The sequence below is a fragment of the Gossypium arboreum genome, chromosome 3 (genome assembly GCF_025698485.1).
Source record: "Gossypium arboreum isolate Shixiya-1 chromosome 3, ASM2569848v2, whole genome shotgun sequence".
NCBI lineage: Eukaryota > Viridiplantae > Streptophyta > Magnoliopsida > Malvales > Malvaceae > Gossypium > Gossypium arboreum.
In genome coordinates, this window is record NC_069072.1 from 20,012,315 (window position 1) to 20,034,382 (window position 22,068).

Sequence of the window (22,068 nt, forward strand, 5' to 3'; positions counted from 1 at the left end):
TTAATTTTTATTTAAAATATTTTTAATATAATGCACCAAATGTACTAAAAAGACTAAAATAAAAATTTTCTAACACATTAAAAATATTTATATTAAAAAGCACTACCATAAATATAACAAATATTTTATTATTTAAAAAATAAAAAATATAATCAATATTTTATTGTATTAAATATAATTTTAAAATTTTATATTTTGGATTGAGTTATTTAGTTGAGTAAATCTTTTTCAAGTTTTGTATAATGAATTTAATTATTATTGGGTTAGTGATTTATAAATATATATTATTATTATTATTATTATTATTATATTATTATTATTTAACATATATAATTAATACAATATTTTTTATAATAATATATTCAGACCGAGCCTGGTTGAGTATAGGCCAAAAAATTTTACCCGAAGGCCAACTCATATAGAAAGTGAACCTTAAATTTTAACTAAACCCATTTTTTAAATTTTATATTTTATCTAAACCTTTCTATTTTTTGAACCAACCTTCAAATTTGAACGGTTACATTCAACCTCAACTAATGAATAATATATAAATCATGTAATGGAAAACCATATTAATTTGCAAACAACCATAGGCGTTTCAAGTTAATAATTTTGACCATAATGAAAAATAATGAAAAATAAAATATATAATAAATGTAATAAAATCATTCTTTTCACCCCACTAAAAAAGTCATTAAACAAATATTAACTTATGTGACACCCATCTATTATACCGGTGAAAGAAAATTTATGTAGAAAATACATATATTTAAATGAATAATAGTTTTATGAAAGAATGATAATAGAAAATGAATTATGTGAAAGTTATATATAATTTAATTAAATAATAGTTTTTAAAGATATTTTCTTAAAATATTTATATTATATGACAAATTAAATATACAAATATTCATATTGTATTAAGTATAGATTCATAGGAAAAATTGTTTTTAAGATAATTTTTAATTGCATTTGTATTACTACACTTAAGCAAAGAGTATGTAAATGAATTTATATTTAAATGAGAAGTGAGAGGTTTGAGTGATAATGTGTATAGTGTTTGGTGAGTTAAAAGGGAATGATGAGTAATAATTTTGATAGATGAGATGTGATGGAGGGAAGTTAATAATGATGGTTTGAGGAAAAACAAAAGATTTTAATATAAATTTTAGAAAACAATTAAATCCACATAAAATAATTAAACATCAATTAATTTCATATAAAATAATTAAAATCAATCAACATATTTCCATGTGGCAATATATTAAAATTTCTCAATTAATTACTATAAATGAGCTCTACCAACTTTCTTAATCGATTACATAATTTTTTAACAATTAAGCTAAAATTTTATATGAAGTATAGATGGATAAATAGATCATTTTAATAATATTTAATAATTGGCTTTGAGTTAATGAAAAAACAGCCACTTTGAGATCACTACTATGATTCCGCTTGTCATTTTGTCACTGTTGCGCCGGAAAGTAATATTTATTTTATTCCGCTTTTGCTCCTCCATTTAATCCAATTTCTCCAACATCCCCCCCTCCCTCTCTACGCGCATTGCCCAAAGCAAAGTACACCTTTGTTGGGGTTGGTGTTTCTTGCAGGCATGAAGACGGTTAAAACGAAACCTCCATTGCTAAAATACTACTTTCTCACCTTCGCCTCCCTTTCATTCCTCATCCTTTTCTTCTTCTTTTCTAATCAGCGTCGCCACTCCCTAACATCATTCCTCACAACCACCGCTGCTACCACCCACACTTCCTCTGCCTCCGAGGTAGACCTCAAAATCCGACCTGGCTACACCTCCTACGACGCCTACATCCAACGCCAACTCAACAAAACCCTCAACCCAAAACTACGGAAAATATGGATGACTCGTGACTGGGACCGCAAAATCCACGTCTTCTCCAATTTCTTCCGGGAGCTACAACTCCAAAACCTCCTCTCTAACTCTTCCAAGTCCCTCTGCATCGGCGCCCGGGTAGGCCAAGAGGTCGAGGCTCTCAAACGCGTCGGCGTCTCCGACTCTGTCGGCATCGATCTCGTGCCGTCCCCGCCGCTCGTCTTGAAAGGAGACTTCCATAACCAACCATTCGACAACGAGACGTTCGATTTCGAGTTCTCCAACGTGTTCGACCACGCGCTCTACCCGCGGAAGTTCGTTGGCGAAATCGAGCGGACGCTGAAGCCGGATGGTGTCTGCGTGTTGCACGTGGCGCTGTCAACGCGTGCTGACAAATACTCGGCCAACGATTTGTACAGCGTGAAACCGTTGATTCATTTGTTCCAGAGATCGCAGCTGGTTCGGGTCCGAAAAGTTGACGGCTTCGGATTGGACACAGAGGTCATATTTCGTAAGAAGAAGGCAACCCAACGTTCTTGATTTCATTTCTGATCATCCATTGTCATTCAATCCTTGTTAATTACTGAAAAAGGAAAACAAATTCTGGGAGTATTGAGTTGTAAAATGAAAAGGGGAATGGGCCATTGAGGGTGAGTATGATAATCAAAGAACAACGGCATTGACATTGTTAAAGCAAAGCAAGTTGTGAGTTTAGATTAATTAGAAGAGTGGGGTCCTTTGACAATGATATCACCAACTCATTTCCATCTGTTCTTAAGTAAACTCAACGCAAACCAATATATAAGGAAAATTGTATACTCTTCATCATTATAAAATTCATTTGTTTTGTATAATTTTATCCTCTTTTTTATTTCTTATATTTTAATTAGATTGAATTTGAGAGTCTTGGTGGAATGCGATTATATTACTAAATTATGTAATTGCTTGGTTAAAATGCGAATCATACTCCAACTTATGGAGCTTAGCAATACTACACCCATGCAACTTAATTCTCAAATATATATAGTCTAATCCTCTCTCTATCCATGCATTTCATTTTTCAAATAAGCTAAAAATATTTAAATATTTGTTTGATGGTTGATAGCAAGCTATTTTTATATGTACTTAATTTTTATTCATTTTTTAATAGAATATTACTAAACTTGTGATTTCTTGCTTAAATTTTATTAAGGGAACAATTGGAGTGCCAAAGTTAAAAAACAAGCAAAATCCGGCTAAATTGAAACAAAAAGTAAGTTGGGGGCTAAATTAAAAATTGCAGAATTATTTTTGGGTTGATAAAAAAATCATACTTTTGACTTTGACAAAAATTACCCATATAATATAAATTGGAGTGCCTTTTGTGTTTGGGTTCTCCCAAACAAATTGGAGTGCCCAGGTGGGAAAAGGCTAGTTGGATTCCATCAAGGGAGATAGTGATTGGCTTTAAACGACCCACACGGTTGAGGCAATTAATTTGAGTTGGGCTCTTCTAGATCGTAAGGCTGCCGAGATCTTAAATTACGGACGCGTGTTGTGTGGTTAGATAGTCAGTAAGGTTGATTTGCAGGGTGTACCGAAATCAACTACACAAGGAAAAGTTGGCGGTTAAGACATCTTTGATCGATATAACCAACTTATCACTTGGAAGGAAAAGTTCACTTTTAAGGATCACTCGAGTCCGAAATATTCCGAGTCTAAGGCTAAGAATTCGCGTATTTGATTATCTAATTTAATTTCAGTTATTTGATTTTGGTTTTATAATTTAATTATTATTTTGTTCAATTTATATTTTTAAACTTAATCAGCTAAAACCCCTTCATTTTATTTTCAACTCAGCATGTTACAAGTCATGGGCACGATAACTGCCAAGAATTTGGAAGTTGTCACGCAAAAAAATGATATTAGGAATCTCAGTCCCTATAAGATTGACCCTGCTTCTCTATACTACTGTTTAGTTTAGTTAGAGCGTAGGAAATTTTTATTTGGTGGCCGTGACAAACATCAATAGTTATATATTTATATATAGTTTTTAAACCCACTTGTTCATCATTTACTGTATCAAACAATTACCCTTATATAAAAATATAAAAAGAAAAAAAAAGAAACACATCATATTTGTTAGCCTAACTGAGTTGATGTTAGTTGATTCATGATACCAACTCATTCAGATGTTTAAACAATAGTATAGATTACTAGTCAATATTAAATAAAAGTTTTTTTAATTGTTAGCTTTGATGTCTAAAGCTTTTGATATAACAACATTTAAGATAAATTTTAAACATAATAATTTTTTTTTGGCCCTCTAACTTTACAAAAAAAAATCATTTTAGCCATTCATTTAATTTTTCGTCTCTTTTAGCCCTTGAACTTACATTTTTTTTGTCAATTCACCCCAAAATGGATGGAAAGTATATGCCACGTTAGCAAAGTTAAAAAAATGTTATTTTTTTTATCCATTTTTGGGTGATTTGATAAAAACGCAAGTTTAAGGACTAAAAAGGACAAAAAATTAAATGGAAGGCTAAAATGACTTTTTTAAATTTTATATGTTATACCTCCTAAGTCATTTGGTGAAAACAACAGAAATATCTTAGAAAATATTTTCAAGTCCAAAATAAATTTAAGAACACTTATTTAAATTTTTATTCATATGTTCTTGAGTAAACCAAATGCCTCTGAATATGTTTTAAACTAATTTTGACTCATTTTAGGCATTTTGGTGTGAAAGGTTTGATCCCTCCGATCTTATGGTTTATTGTATATGAATTAAGGGATCGATCCCCAAACGTGCAGGGTTGAAAAATGTCACAAATTAAATGTTTCCAATAGCTATTTTTCATCTCTAAATGATTTTCTTGGTATAAATATATCTCAAGAACACTTCAAGACACAAGAGAGACACATCCAAGTATTGAAATCAAGAAAATTCATTCAAATCTTCATTTTCTCATAGTTTCTTAGGTGCTTATTATAATATCTTTTATCATTCTTATTTACATTCATTGAGTGATCTAACACCTATAAATACACACCTTTGAGAGATCTTCATTGTTTACAATTTTTTTTTTGTAATTAAAGAGTATACTTAAAGATTTTTGGTAAAAAAACCTTAAGGGGATTGTAAAGAGTTTCTTGTAACACCCTCTTACCCGAGCCCGTCGCCGGAGTCGAGCACGAGGCGTTAACAGACTTAAATTATCACTTAAACAATTTCAAACAATTTATTTCACCTTTCGTAATAAATTGCCCAACTGCGTCACAGTTACTAAACAAAATCATATCTCGAGTTACAAAACTAGAAATTAAAATCCGTAAATTTTATCTGAAACTAGACTCATATATCTATTTACTAATTTTTTTCCAGAATTTTTGGTCTAGCCAATTAGTACAGTTTATTAGTTAAAGTTTCCCCTGTTTCAGTGTTAAACTGCTCTGACCTCTATTCACTACGAATCACTTTTATCTCTATACAGAATTCATGCCGTTTGTTTCTCTTAAAAGTAGACTCAATAAGGAATCTGTACATATAAAGTATGACTCCTAATTATTTTTGTAAAATTTTTAGTGAATTTCTAAAGTTAGAAAAGGGGATTCATATCGCTCTGACCCTATTCCATCAAAACTTAAATTTCTCACAAAATACAACTCATTTACCTGTTTTGTTTCTTTCATATGAAAATAGACTCAATAAGCTTCAATTTCATATTTTATTCATCATATAATTATGTCTATACTATTTTTAGTGATTTTTCAAACTCACATCATTGTTGTTGTATGATACTGTTTTATAGCAAATTTCACCTTTTTATGAATTTCCATGGATTAGATAGCACATTAAGTATACATAACACCAAATATGATCTTGATTAGCCATTAGAATGGCTAATCATTACTAAACATTTTCTTACCACCCAATAGTCATATCATAAGATCATATACACAAAATGATTATAATGCTATACATGCCATACTCAAAATATACAAGCCACTATACCAAAATGGTCCACGGATAGTGTAAGAGAGCCTCCGACCGTTCCCAATTTCCGAGCTGGCTTGACAAAACTACAAAGAATGGAAAGGAGGGAGTAAGCATAAATGCTTAGTAAGTTCACATGTAAATAGAAAGTAACATAATCATGCAATCTAACATAAAACATCATTTGTATAAATATCACCAAGACATTCATGTTACATTTGCATTTACTATCTTACCACGATTTCATCATACCAAGTTCTCAACCTGAGGGTTTAAGCGCATACCTGTCCAAATTTTCTCATTCACCACACTTACCAACATGTCACCTTCGTCTTAAGTATTCTCCTTATTCACTTAAGATTCACCCGTTGAACACATCAGAATATAATTTGGATACACGGATTGCATGCACATAAGTGTCATACCCGCAGCTAGACAAACTCAATAGCCTGCAAAAATTATGTAGCCAAGTTACCATATAACCCACCCATAAACGAACTTGGACTCAACTCAACGAGCTTGGGCGTTCGCATCCATAAGTGAACTCGGACTCAACTCGACGAGTTCGGATGCCTAGTTACATCTCACGAACTCGGACTCAACTCAACGAGTTTGGAACTCAAATATCCTAATGACATATCACTTGTATCCTAATCTATTCCCAAGTTTCAAATGGGATTTTCCTCAATCACACATCTTTGCTGTCTTCCACGAAATGTCGGAACCGATACTTGATAGCATTTCATATTTATCAAGTAGCTCATATAATTTGCATATTACTAAATAATAATCCACAAAATATAATATTTCATGATAATAATCATCATATCATATAAATAACATTACATTAGTTAAAATGAAAATTATGTTACTACATTTACACATGAACTTACCTCGGTACAAAATGTTAGAAATCGAGCCTATTCCTCGTAAACTTTATTTTTCCCTCAATCACGACTCGAATCTTGTTTCTCTTGAGCTAAAATAATAAATTTAGCTTATTTAATACTCACATTTATTAAAGCAGTCCTTGACTCAAACTTTGGCAAAATTACATTTTTGCCCTTAAACTTTTACATATTTACACTTTTTCCCCAAGGCTCGGAAATTAAACTTCATCCTATTTTCTTATATTTTATGACATGCTGATTATTTTTCCCTTCTGTGGAAACATCAAATTCTCACTCTAACATGTACTTATGAACATTAGGTATTTTTACCGATTATGTCGTTTTACTCGCTTTCACGTAAAATCGGTTAGCAAAAGTTGTTTAACACAATTTCAAGCTTCATATTCTACCATAAAACATCAAAATAAACACATTTTACCCATGGGTATTTTTCCAAATATAAACCCTAGATTAAATTATTGCTAGAATAAGCTTAATCAAGTTACCAGGACTCCAAAAACGTAAAAAAACATTAAAAACGGGGCTAAAATGGACTTACAATAGAGCTTGGAAGCTTTAAAAACCCTAGCTATGTCTTCCTCATGTGAAATTCGGCCAAGGGGTTGAAGATGGACAAAAATTGGCTTTTAATTTTGTTTTTAATTCATTTTAATAACTAAATGACCAAAATGCCCTTAATTAAAAACTATGGTGTTTTATCTTCCTTTAGGTATTTTTGTCCAAACTAGTATAATGGTATAATTACTAACCAAGGACCTCCACTTTAAAAACCCATTACTCACAAGTACTTAGTACCTTTGTGAACTAGAACACACATTTACAACTTTTGCAATTTAGTCCTAAATATCAAACTGGACCCTCTATCGATAAAATTTCTAAACGAAATTTTCATACAATCATGAAATAATGCCATAGACCTTAAAATGATAATAAAATAATTATTTCTATCTCGGATTTGTGGTCCCGAAACCATTATTTCAATTAGGCCCTAATTCGGGATATTACATTTCTAGTTAAGCCACAAAAAGTAAAGGGTTTTAGTTTAGAAATAAAAACTAAAGGGGAGGATCTATATTAGCCTTTGAGAAAAAATAGGGATTGTAATGTTATACTTTAGTCTTAAAATGCATCAATTTTATATAGTGAATTGGAAAAAGCCTTGGTTGAGGTATGTCAAGGTAGTGGAGTAGCCAATTGGCGTCGAACCACTATATATCAATTATCCAAACTTTTCTCTCTTCACTTTATTTCTTTAGAAAAGTTAAATCCCAAATCACCCTTCACGAAATTTTTGGGCTAACTTTTGTTATCAGAGCTTGATCTCTATCAAAGATTTAACCACTAAGAGCAATCCAAAAACACCAAATAACATTTGAGTCAATGTCAACAATCATGCAAGAAAGCCATTCTATCATGTATCCTTCTGTAACGCCCCCACACCCGAGACCGTCGCCGGAGTCGAGTATGAGGTGTTACTAAGCTTAGTTTAACATTTTTAGAACTTTGAATTATTTGTTTCTACATTCACAGCTTTTAAGCTACTTGCGTCACAGTCACAAGAAAAATCATATCTCGAGTTAAAAAACTCGAAATTAAGATCCGTAAATTTTCTCTGAATCTAGACTCATAAAAATATCTACTAATTTTTTTCTAGAATTTTTGGTTGGGCCAATTAGTACAGTTTATTAGTTAAAGTTACCCCTGTTTCAAGACTCGACTGGTCTGACCTCTGTTTACTACGAACCACATTTCTATCTGTACAAAATTCATATGACTATGAGGTTTCTTTATACTAAAACTAGACTCAATAAGGATTCTGAGGATATAAAATACACCACCTAATTATATCTTTACAATTTATGGTGAATTTCTAAAGTAGGAATAGGGGATTCAGAAACTGCTATGACTCTGTTTCACTAAAATTAAAATATCTTCTAACATATACTTCCTTTACTTGTTTCATTTGTTTAATGTGAAACTAGACATAATAAGCTTCAATTTGATATGTATTTCACCACCAAATTCAATTTCTATGATTTTTAGTAAATTTTCAAACTCACGTTAGTATTGCTGCGGTATTCTGTTTATGGTAAATTTCATCCTTTTTATGAGTTTTTATGCACTAAGTATCTTAATAGTTTTCCTTAACATCAAACATAATCTAAACTAACCATTTTCATAATTTATCATTATCAAGCATTTCCTCAACCATTTCACAACCATACCATAAGATCATTTACACAAAATGGGTATATTGCTATACATGCCATACTTAAATTTACAAGCCATTTACCAAAATCTTCGGATAGTATGGTCGAGCCTTCGACCTATCCCGACTCTGAAATGGCTTGTCCAAAACTACAATGAGTAAGAAGGAGGAGTAAGCATAAATGCTTAGTAAGTTCATATGCAAATAATAAGTAACATAACAAACAGTTATACCAGTCAACATTAGCATACATCACTAAAACACATATCACATTTTTAATCATTTTTCATCATCTTATTACCTTATCGTGGTTGTATCAATAGTCAACCCGGGGTTAAATACATACCTGTCCAAAATATCCATTTCACATCACTTACCAATACGTCTCTTTACATCTCGAATATTCCTCCATTTGAGTAGAACTTTACCCGTTGAACACATCGAATATAATTCGGATACATGGATAACTTGCACATAAGTGCCATATATGCAATCAAGCAATCATGTAACCCGCCCATAAGCGAACTCGGACTCAACTCAACGAGCTCGGGCGTTCGCATCCATAAGTGAACTCGGACTCAACTCAACGAGTTCGGATGCCTAGTTACATCTCACGAACTCGGACTCAACTCAACGAGTTCGGACATTCGCATCCATAAGTGAACTCGGACTCAACTCAACGAGTTCGGATGCTCAACCATCCTAGTGACATGTCAGTTGTATCCTAATCTATTCCTAAGGTTCAAACGGGCTTTTTCCTCGAACACTTATCCTTTTCGTCTTCCGTAGAATGCCAAAATCAATACTCGGTAACAATTATATTTAACAAGTAGTTCACATAATTTACATATTATTTGAAATTAACCACAAAGCATACATTTCATAATAAAATTCAGCATAACACATAATTAATATCAATAACTTAAAATAACAATTATGCTACATTATTTACACATGAACTTACCTTGGTACCAAAATACAAAGATTTTGCAATTTAGTCCACAATCTTTTCTTTTCCTCGATTGAGGTCGATTCCACGTCTTTCTTGATCTAAAATAACACATTTAGCTTATTTAATACTCACATTATCAAATTAATCCTTAACTCAAATTTTGGCAAAATTACAATTTTACCCCTAAACTTTTGCATATTTACATTTTGCCCCTAGGCTCTGGATTAAACTTTATTCCTTATTCTTATGTTTTACAACATGCTGATCACTTTTCTCTTCTATGGCAACATCAAATTCTCACTCTAACATGTACTTGTGACTATTAGGTATTTTTACCGATTAAGCCCTTTTACTCGTTTTTGCTTAAAATCGAGTAGTACAAGTTGTCTAACATAATTTAAAACTTCATATTCTATCATAAAACATCAAAATACACAAATTTCACATATGGGTATTTTTCCAAATATAAACCCTAGGTTAAATTATTGCTAACATAAGCTTTATCGAGTTCTAGGGATCTCAAAACGTAAAAATCATTAAAAGCGGGCTTGGAATCACTTACTATGGAGCTTGGAAGCTTGAAACAAACCCTAGCTATGGAGAACCCTTGAAATTTCGGCCTAATGAAGAAGATGGACAAAATTGGCTTTTAATTTTGTTTTTAATTCATTTTAATAACTAAATGACCAAAATACCCTTACTACTAAACTTTCCAAAATTCCTTCCATGTCCTAATTTTGTCCATGAACTTAAAATTGGTAAAATTGCTATTTAAGACCTCCTCATTAATATTCCAAAACAATTTCATACTAAAACTTCTAGAATGCAAGTTTTGCAACTTATTCGATTTAGTCCCTACTTTCAATTTAAGCACTTTAGGCATAGAATTTCATCACGAAATTTTCACACAATCATGCAATCATATCATAAACATCAAAATCATTGTAAAATAATTATTTCTATCTCGGATTTGTGGTCACGAAACCACTATTCCGATTAAGCCCTAATTTAGGATATTACACCTTCGCTCCTAAATGAAGAAAACCACTCCAATCGAAAAAGCAGAATGAATTTTTTTGTCTAACATTTGATTATGGTGCTTGGAAGATTATCTCAAAAGGTCCATTAGAGATAACCAATATAACGATTCGACTTTCGTTGGTGTCAAAAAAATATAGTTTTGAAACTCCATTTTCATCAACCGAGCCCGTATGTTTATAATTGGAAGATTTACTGAGTTAATATAAAAATATATTAAAGAATGGTTAGGAAATTAAATCGAGAAAATCGCTAATTAAGCTCAAGGACTAAATTGTAAAATTCCAATCAGAATTGAGTTTTAAATTGGAAAATGCTTGAGACCCAATTGAAAATTAACCAAAGGATCTAAATGGTTATTAAACCATTATTGTGAAATTAATTAGTGGATGTTGGTAGATATCCACTTGCTTATAATAAATTAAGTCAATTAGTTAAGTAATTATTAATTAAAGGTTAAAATGTAGATTATTTAAGTTAATTACGGTCTTAATCCTAGTATAAATATCATATTATTAGGGAGAAAGAGATGAGTGATCATCATCTCCCTTATTGCGCCGTCCAAATTGAGAAAGAAAAGGAGAAAGACCTTGTTTCGTCCTTTAGCATTCGGTCCTCAAAATTTATCAAGTTAGTGAGTAATTTTCTTGTTTTTTTTAATCAAATTTTAATCATCCAAGCTTATTTCATCACACCCATGCCTTAGATTTTGTAATTTCTAAGAGCACATCAAGTTACAATTGTTGGAGGTTGATGAAATTTAGCTTGATAGTCGTAGAAATCTAATTTGTTAACTTAAAACTTATTAAGATTATAATTGAAAATGGTGAAATTAACTTAGGATTAAAAGTTTAGTTTATTTTAGTTTATTTTGACATTAGGGGCCAAATTGAATAAATTGAAAGTTGTTAAGAAACTATGCTATAGATTAAAAGTATAAGGTCCCTAAAGCATATGAAATCAGATTTTGATCCGATGTTAAATATTAAAAATATGAGAATTTCGGATATATAAACTAAATTGAATAAAATGCAAAATATGTTTGATTATATGTTTTAATGTGATTTGGGTGAGAGCTAATACCATTTTCTAATTGAATTCTCAAACGTAGTTAAAGATGATGTCAAGCCATCCCGAGAGAAAGGAAAGGTGTGAGTCGTAAACGAGTAACGAATATGGTTTGTACTTTCATTATTTAAATTCAATACATATGTATATGTGTCGTGTTACAAACTAGATTATTTAAGGTAAGAACTCTCATTGTCTCATGATTCGGATTGTATTTGATGATATGAAATATTATGGATTTACTTGAATTGAGCATGATATAGTTGGTATTACATGAAATTACGATATAAGATCATGAACATTTATATATGTGGTTGAAACATTAGTTACCCTATTAACTGTCTCGGGCAGAGTCGAGTATAGTTGGCATGCCATAAGATTAGTGTAAGGGATTATACTTCAGTTTACATCGATTAGGTGTGAAGCGCATATTATATTTGGACGTTCCAATGAGGTGCATATCACAAAATACTTCGATTTAAACCAATGAAGTGTGGAGTGCAATTTATACTTCAAACGTACCGATGAGGCACTGGGTGTTGGATATTTTGATGCGATGGTTGGATAATTTGTGCATCCATATTGAGTCTGTATCTAGTTAATAGGGATTATAAAACATATAACATGATACATGACTTTTGATATGAAATATTGATATAGAATGATTAAAAAGTTTATTTTGGTTTTACTTTTAGCATTATTTTGGTTTAATTAGTTATCTTTGATCAACACATGTTTAAAGTTGTACTTAGTATGCATGCATGCCAGAACAATACATTTAGGACATATCACATGTTTGTACATAGTAGGAGGAGAAAACAAAGTTCAATGATATTTTATGATTTAAATTTGTTCTTCAAAATCATTTCTGTAAGAATTATTTTAAAATTCATTTAAGTAAGTGACTCTTGAAAAATAATTTGAACATTTTGAGAATTTAGTTTTTAACTTTGCTTAGACAAAAATATTTGATAAACTTGCAATAATTTGAAATTTGATGTTTTAAATGCAAGTTTGTAGGACTTGTACAATTTAAATGATCAAAATTTTATTTTAATGAATTATGGACATTGGAACCATTTAGACATACTTAAAATTTGTTATAAAACTTCTCTAAATGATTTTAAAAGCTTTAAAATTATATTTTTACCATAATTGTCTATTTTGAGTCCAAATTCAAGGAAATATAAGTTTTCAATAATTGACTTTTAGTTTTGCTTATTAATTAGGTCATTTAATTACGTAAACAAATTTAATTCATTATTTGAAGGTTGTAGGAAGGGTTCAAGCTAGTTAAAATTGAGTTTTTCACTTAGTTGCCAATTTTCAAAGTAAAAAGGAGTTCTAAATATTCAAAGTTAAACTTTGTTTGATCCACATAGATAATGTTATTTTTAGTGTAATAGGTAAATCTAGGTTCATATGGGATATAAACACATTTGTATGAAAACATGTTTGATATATGTAACATATACCTTATATCTCAATTGCTAAGTATGAATGTCATATTTTCATATTTTAGGACACTTAGTATGGTATTCACAATTGCTTTTTGCTTGAACAAAAAAGTCACCTAGTGATTTTGAGATTCAAACATGTTTGTATTATGTTCTTCTGTCCTTTATACTTACTACATGTTTATACATTTGTCAACATACGTTATCGAGGTTTTAGAATTTTTTGTATAGACTTTTAAGATTGTTTAATGTATATTTTTCTACAAGGGATCGATTCCCCATTTCAATAGGGATCAATCCCACCTGTCTAGAAATGTCTCGTTTTTTGTGTATTTTGTTCACAAGGGATCGATCCCCCCAAGCAAAGGATCAGTCCTTCTGTTTTTTGGGCACTTTTTCAATACTTCAATCTATTCCCAAGTGCATATAGGAGTGTATATTCAAGTCACTATCTACCATACTAATTATCTTCTTTTTTAACATATTTTTATATATCCCTAAATTAAACACCTATTTATTAAGTTGAAAACCTACCATGTGAAATTGGAAGGAAAAGCATTGAAGAAAACTCATTTATCTCTAGTATTTATGAAAATATTTTTTGCATAATAAGAAAAAAAATCAAGTAAAAAAAAACTAGAAAGGAAAGAAAAATACCATAATAAAGCGAAGGTGGAGAGAGAGAAACTAAAGAGGAAAAGAGAAAGACAAAGGTAACTTTTTGTAGGAAGTATAAAAGAAACGTTGTTTTCCTTCCAACCTTAACGTAAAATGGTTTATTTTTAATATTTCTTTCAATTTGCTTTGGCTTCCTTTAACCTCTTCACTAAGGTTGGATTTCATCATATCTTGGTGAGTTGGAATTTCAAAAAAAATCTATCGAACTGGAATTTAGTATGGTTTAGATGACCTCCAGTGAGATGGGATTGATGACTTAAAACACATGAGTGAACCAATTCCAACCCTCACCCTCATTCCTTTCTTTGTTGGTCTTTGGTATCAACAAGAAGACAACCTAGGACATAGGCAAGATTACACAAGACATACCATAATGCCAACCTACCTACGTCAATAATGCCTGTTTAGCTTTTGGCCCTGATCCTTGAACTTTGACTTGTCAATATGGCTTGCAAACCGATACTATAAGACAAAGAATGACCCATTATATACACCCAAAAATATGAGGAAAAAAAGGGATCAAGATCATCACTTTTATTCTTCTATCATCTTAAACCTCTCATTTTTCTCCTCATTCCTTTTCTTATTGATCTTTTGTATCGACATACTTCAACTATTTTTGATAAAAAAAAAATGATATTTGAGCTGTACTTCCGCATTCAAATCACCCAAAACATCTTCTTTTTTTTAAATCAATCAATAATAAACGATATGTCTCTTGGTTTCTTATTTCTAAGGTTTGCTTCTAAATCTGAAATCCTAAACTTTTCTTTCTCTCGTTTTGCCTTTTGTTTTCATTACTTTGAAAACAGTCCTTGGTACGACTCTAATCATGCGATGAATCTAAATTTAATGTTGAGTTTATGAAAAACAAAGATATCATGTCCCAGTCAATTGTATTTCCTTCTCCAATGCAATAAAAGAAATAAAATCTATTGTTTTTCGTTTTTATCAGTCTTCCACAGTTTTAATTTCTTTTTCCATTATCTGAACAGTAAATAGAAAACGTCAAAACCGAAATCTGCCCTCGTAGATTTTAGTTCAATATGTAGTTCTACTTAATTTCTTCAGCCTCAAAAGAGATCTAAATATGCTAATAAAAGTAGCCAATTATGCCACGACAAAACTTGAGCAACATTGACATGGAAAATTTATTCCCAGACATTCAGGAAACGGGGGTGTTCATTTTCAGCTTCATCGTCACCATCAATTACCCAAAATTATAAGTACAATTTGAGAATATCATTTCTGACCAAAAAAATTGAGAAAAAGTAACAATCAAGATTACTAGAATGCAAAAACTACAAAATATGGGATTGCAACACCACTCTACTGACAATGATTAAGGAGAACAAAAATGGCAACCCATAACGGATGAAAGACAAGACAACATAGGGAAAACAGAAACATGCCGTTGACTATGGTGCCTGACTGTCTGGAACAAATTCTTCAGACTGGCTATCAATGGCTTGAGAGGCTGTTAGTTTAGCCTTCTTGTAACTGCTTGAATTGCGAAGGATTGCATGCAAGGACATGCTCTTGGGGTTAGAAGACCTGCTCAAAAAAAAAAAGATAGAAAGAAAGAAACAATAATATGATATTCAGAACACGTGCTACTGCACAATGGAGATGTTTGACATAGATAGATTTTGTTCATACTTTTCAGTGTTATCAAATGAACAAAGAAATGAAAAGCCGCCAAAAGAAATTTGAAGAATTCTTTCCAGAATTTTGGCATTTCAATATGCATTACCAAAAGATCTTTGCCCTTAGCTCAGTCCCACCCAAATCCAAAAATCAATGCACAATGCAACGGGAACAAGCTTCACATCAATGAGCTTAATTTTTGGTAGCTAAGGTTGGATAAGAGAGACTAGCTTTAACCATATGAAAGGCTTGCGTGCATGAGAAAACTATAATGGTAAATTTATTAACATAGAACGGGTATTCAATATTACCTAAACCTAACAAAGTGTCTCTAAACCATACATATAAAAAATGCAACAAGTATATCATAAAATAAAGAAACGAATGAATTTATCGATGTTGATCCACCTTACCCTGGTTTTGGTTTGTCTCTTCCACCAGCTTTTTCGCATTTTGAGTTATAAGATCCTACATCAAAATTCAACATAAACAGAAGAAACTATCACCTATGCAATCCAGATCACAATTAACCATAAATAAAATGCTGCAATAAAACAATAAGAAAATGCTAATTAAGTTAAATCTTCAATTTTGTTCATCTATCAAAAACCACATGTGAAAAAAGGTAAAATAACCCTATCATATGCAAACAAACAATATCAGTTAGGCACTTTGAAGACGAAACACATTAACATGAGCAAATAATGATTCAACGTGTCAACGCATAAAGAGTGGGTTTTAAGAACTAATAAATCTGTGAGAAAGAATACGAATTACCATTTGGTGATGAACTGCCGTTCACATGACTGTTGCCTGAAGAGTCGGACGATGATGAACTATCAGACGGAGTTTTCGTGCTGGAATCCGAATTGCCTATTCCATCTTCGTCATCAGAGCTCTCCTTATCATCATGCCCAAATATTGTACCTGAGGTACCCAGTAAATTCTTCTTATTTGCCAAGTTGTTTCCAACTTTCCTGCCATTACTTTCAATAGCTTTGGCAATATCCAGGGGAAGTCGATGCCCATTACCTCCTTTCTTTAGATTAGGAGTACTTTTGGGTGTTTCCAAGGCGGAGCTTGATACAACGTGAGGGTTATTTTTCTCTAAATCTCTAGATGACCTTGAAGAATTGACGTCAATGGGCCTCTGAGCACTTTTAGGTGTGGAATCAATTTTGTCAGATTTATTAGGTTCTTTTGCCGCACTTTCAGAAATGGTCAAAAGTGGCTTATTAGATTTAACATTGGCGCTACTTGGTTCAACCTTCGACGAAGATCTTTGAGATTGGATGGAGCTAGATTTGGCTGCTTGAGCTTTTGCTTCCTTGTCTTGATTCCCATTTAACATTTTTGAAGATAGTTCAGGTTTAGTGTTCTTTTTCCCTTTCACCACAGTTTCCACTCCTGTTTTGCGCGTGGCCTTATCAATGATAATCTTACCAGAATTAACAATTTCATGTTTCTGTTGGCTTTTGACCCTTCCATTTCCACAGGGGTCTTCAATTTCATGATTATCTACACGAGTGCTTTTAGAGTGATCTACACTGACAACATCTTCAATAAGCCTTCCGTCATTTTGTGGTTTAATTGTATCTCGATTAGATCCCAAATCTGATCCATTCAATTGCACAGCAGAGTTTGAATCTAGCATCACATTCTTCCTTGTGGATTTAGACGAGGCACTCACCTCACTCACGTTATGAACTAGGACTGTTGAATCCCGGTGATCAACATCATCCTCTCCTTCCAATTCTGGAGGGGCTACTACAGTAGAGCTTTTCTTCTTAGTTCTTTTCCTTGGTTTGTTGTCCCTTTTTTCTGCATTTGCAGGACCATTTTCGCATTGCTTCAAGGACTCCAGCACATCCTGAATCACATCATCAGCTTTCAGATCAGTAACTGAAGGCGAACAGTCTGATTTTTTTATTTTTGATTCCTCTTTTCCATCAGTTTTGCTGCCTTGCTCAGCATTATCACTCAAACGGTCACCATTCACAAACGTAGGACGCTCGACAGGAGATAAATCACTTGCAGTACCTCTATTATGTACTACATCTACTGCTTCTGTCCCTCCAACAGGATCCTTACTCTTCTTGTACTTCCTTACTTTCTTGGAAGACTTCTTAGGTTCCACGATTTTCTCTTCCAAGGTACAACTTTGATTTCCATGCCTTGATACCCCAAATTCTTTCCGGAAATCAATTCCTTCTTGTGAAACAGGTGTAGGATGGCCATCCACAAGGCTGGAAATCTGATCATATGAATCTCTAGCCTTTATTGCTGATGCAACATCCGGTTGGGCTGCTTCATTTTGGCTTTTCAAGTTGCCATCATTGGTATCATCCATATCATTGTAACCTGCTAAAGTTGGTATTAATACTAGGAAAAGTTATTTCTTGTGTATTATTTCTATTAATCCTGGACAATGGTTGAAATGGAAAAGATATTTTTTGGGGGGAAAGGGGGGACAAGGGGGTTGGGGGGGGGTGTAAATAAATTGCATATAAGTGGGAACTTACCCCCAAAGTGGGGCACTTGATTTGTTTCACTAACTTCCTGCATTTTCATTGATGAGATCAGACCAGATTCAGATATTTCTCCACCTGCAGAACGTTTTCCAAGAAAAGAAACTGGATCACCTTTACTGCCCAAATCTTTGTCTTTAATGGCTTCTACAGCCTGAAAAGTTTCCACATGAACATCTTTTGCAGAAGAGACTTCACTATCTACTTGACTAGGATTTGATTTTTGCCTTTTCCTGTTCTTCTTCCCACCGCTTGCATTGGCCGTCGACAAATGGTTTTGTTTTACGGATTCAGCATTCAAGGGATCTACGACAACCCTCGTATTTTCCAATTTCTGACCTAAAGTACACTCGGTGGTTACAGTATTGAGATCAGTAGCTTGTTCTCCATTTTCTATTAAAGAATTGTCATTAACATCTTTCTTCTCGGCTTTGCGCTTTTTCTTTGATACAGGCCGAGATTGAAAGGAATCTTCTTTTGACTCATGTTCCTGGTCCTTGTGAGCAACATCTTTATGTTTATTAGTTTCCAATTCAGAATGTTCTCCTGGAACGTTTATTCCCCCATCGGCCATCTTTTTCCTAGCAGTTGACCTCTTATTTCTGTCAGAAGACAAACTCCGAGAGGTTTCATCCACATGAATTTGGCTTCCCAGATTTGCATCATTCAAAGCCAAACTTGGTCCATTATGAATCAAATTTTCTTCAAGTACACGGCCTGAATCCAACGCATCTTTCCCAGATTCAACAACTAAAGCACCATTTTCTTTAGAATCATGGTGGATGGCATATTTGTTTCTCTGGGGCACTTGATTTGTTTCACTAACTTCCTGCATTTTCATTGAAGAGATCAGACCAGTTTCAGATATTTCTCCACCTGCAGAATGTTTTCCAAGAAAAGAAACTGGATCACCTTTACTGCCCAAATCTTTGTCTTTAATGGCTTCTACAGCCTGAAAAGTTTCCACATGAACATCTTTTGCAGAAGAGACATCACTACCTCCTTGACTAGGATTTGATTTTTGCCTTTTCCTGTTCTTCTTCCCACCGTTTGCATTGGCCGTCAACAAATGGTTTTGTTTTACGGATTCAGTATTCAAGGGGTCTACGACAGCCCTCGTATTTTCCAGTTTCTGACCTAAAGTGCACACAGAGGTTGTATTGAGATCAATAGCTTGTTCTACATTTTCTATTAAAGAATTGTCATTAACATCTTTCTTCTTGGCTTTGCGCTTTTTCTTTGATGCAGGCCGAGATTGAAAGGAATCTTCTTTTGACTCATGTTCCTGATCCTTGTGAGCAACATCTTTATGTTTATTAGTTTCCAATTCAGAATGTTCTCCTGGAACGTTTATTCCCCCATCGGCCATCCTTTTCCTAGCAGTTGACCTCTTATTTCTGTCAGAAGACAAACTCCGAGAGGCTTCATCCACATGAATTTGGTTTCCCAGATTTGCGTCATTCAAAGCCAAACTTTGTCCATTATGAATCAAATTTTCCTCAAGCACATGGCCTGAATCCAATGCATCTTTCCCAGATTCAACAACTAAAGCACCATTTTCTTTAGAATCATGGTGGATGGCATATTTGTTTCTCTTTTTAGTTTTCTGCTTTTCCTTTAAAACAGATGTAGCTACAGAAGCTTGTAGATCTTCAGATATTTTGTCATCTCCAACATCTTTCGACTGTACCTTCGGCCTTGACCCCGTGTTGGTAGCAGGGAGCGAAACCTGATTATTACTATCAGCTGTATGTTCAGCTTCCTTACACAAATTTCCTGAGTTTTCTTTGGTGGAATTGCTAAAACCAAACTGTTGAGACGCAGAATTCTGTTTTGCATGACAGTCATCTCTGTCTTGTAGCAAAGGTGCATCATTGACATTGGACAATCTTTTGGCTTTATCAACAGGTAGAAGATCAACAACATCAACCGAATAATTATTAATTCCAGTACCGAAGCAGGCTACAATGTTGCCAGCATCAGGTTCAATGGAATTATGATTTTCCCTATGCTCTTTAGCACTCGAGGCATCAACCGAAAGAAACCAACTCCTGCTCACTCCACCAAAAGCACTTTTCACAAACATGGAATCAGAAAGGTGATAAAGAAATCCTTTGCGCTTTACCTATTCATGTTAACAAAGCCATGTCAATGTAAAATTTAAAATCAACAGTAAGACATCCTTAACAAGTAGCATCATAACAGTACAAGATATAGCACCAACCTTTAACGCATTAATCTTTATCTCCCCAATGTTGGGAAAGCACAACGGGTGTTCATACAGTATCTTTTCTGCAAATCAGCAGCACATAGATATTACTAACTAAAACAGAACTTTACAACACTTGATCTTAAAGATGAAGTTGATATGTCAGTTACTAAAAGTTGATAAACTAAATTAAGATCAAAATATGTTAGACAACTAGAACCAGTGACTATTTTTGAGAATGATAAAGCACAAGGAGAAATAATACATAACTTCCATAACATAACTATATCTACATTCTACATATCAAAACAATGCACCATTTCTTTTCCTGTTCAAGCATTCTAGAGGAATTCTCAATGGCTACAACAACTTCAGCACTTTAATTCACCCAATTTTAGGTTAATTACAGGGGAAATTTTAGATTTCCTATTCAAGTTCTGATCCTTGAGGTCTCAAATGGATGAACACTTTGAACTGGTATTGAAAAATAAACAAAGTCCAGCCGATAACGTTGCTTTATTACTTTAAAGAAGATAAATTTGTATCCTCCAAAAGCAAAGAATGAAACTTTACTTAAAAAGACAAATGGTAAACCAAAACACCAAGAAATCAAAGATGAGAGGGGAAAGGGAGAAAGTATCATACTTTTAAGATCGGAAACGGTTTCGGAGTCGGAGACGATCATGGCAAGGTGAGTATCAAGGTTGGAATCAATGAAAATACTGTGGTAGACATCGGAACAACCGCAACCGGAGGTGGAATCCGGCTTTTCCATTTCCTTTTTGAAAGGAAGACGGTGACCTATAACCGGGGAAAAAAAGGGTTTCGAGTTTTAAATAGAAAAGGAAAAGGAAAAGGAAGTAGAGTTTTGTGGAATGAGGGGGGTTTTGTTAGTGTGGAAGACGAACAGACTTTGGCCTAAATGGCGGCATGCGCGAAACAAACTAACTAGAACATGTTGAAGCTTGTCTTGTCCTTTAAAACTGAAGTAGTGAGAATCGGCCTGTTTTTATATTTGAGTTCGGGCTTTTTAAACTTAACCCATATAAATAGGAACTGGGTTAGGCTTCACCTAATCTCCATTTTTTTATGATTATTGGATATATCCAAAATTATACAAAATAGAGAGAAATATTTTTATTTTTATTTTTATTTTTAACACTTGAATACCTTAGAATTTCGTGTCGGGTTATTTAATAAATATAATTTATTTTAATTTTAAAATAATAAATTTAAATTGATTATATTTTAATTATTTACCTTAAATATATTTCAATACCAATTATATTAAAGATAATAAAATACTAATTTTCATAATTTTTTAATTATAAAATTCAACTTCCCATTTTTCTAAATACTTGGGTAAATATAATCTTATATAAACAAAAAAGTCAGTTTCTCACTAAAAAGTAATATTCATATATGGATAGTGAAATTCTTGACCTTTTTGAAGAATTATTTGATTATTTTTAAAAATTTTATTAAATGTGTAAAAATTAAATCTTCCAAAAATCGTGAGAAATTACTTTTACCTTTTTATTAT

The 22,068-nt window shown here is 32.8% G+C and overlaps 2 protein-coding genes across 3 annotated transcripts; one reads left to right on the top strand and one right to left on the bottom strand.

Moving 5' to 3' along the window:
• The first annotated feature begins 1,229 nt into the window (after window positions 1–1,229).
• On the top strand, window positions 1,230–2,703 carry LOC108464833 (uncharacterized). Its single transcript, XM_017765105.2, has one exon. The coding sequence runs from the start codon at window positions 1,613–1,615 to the stop codon at window positions 2,387–2,389; it is 777 nt and encodes a 258-aa protein (XP_017620594.1). The 5' UTR covers window positions 1,230–1,612; the 3' UTR covers window positions 2,390–2,703.
• A 12,602-nt stretch (window positions 2,704–15,305) lies between these two features.
• Window positions 15,306–21,504, bottom strand: LOC108464837 (uncharacterized). Of its 2 annotated transcripts, none has more exons than XM_017765112.2 (6): window positions 21,171–21,504; window positions 20,541–20,608; window positions 18,311–20,441; window positions 16,566–18,149; window positions 16,202–16,256; window positions 15,306–15,695 (listed from the first exon to the last, which is right to left on the bottom strand). In XM_017765112.2, the coding sequence occupies exons 1-6, from the start codon at window positions 21,298–21,300 to the stop codon at window positions 15,560–15,562; spliced, it is 4,104 nt and encodes a 1,367-aa protein (XP_017620601.1). In that variant the 5' UTR covers window positions 21,301–21,504; the 3' UTR covers window positions 15,306–15,559. The 2 variants fall into 2 exon arrangements, with proteins under 2 accessions (XP_017620601.1, XP_017620600.1); XM_017765111.2 differs by having other exon boundaries at window positions 16,566–18,152; window positions 21,171–21,497.
• Between the last annotated feature and the right edge of the window lie 564 nt (window positions 21,505–22,068).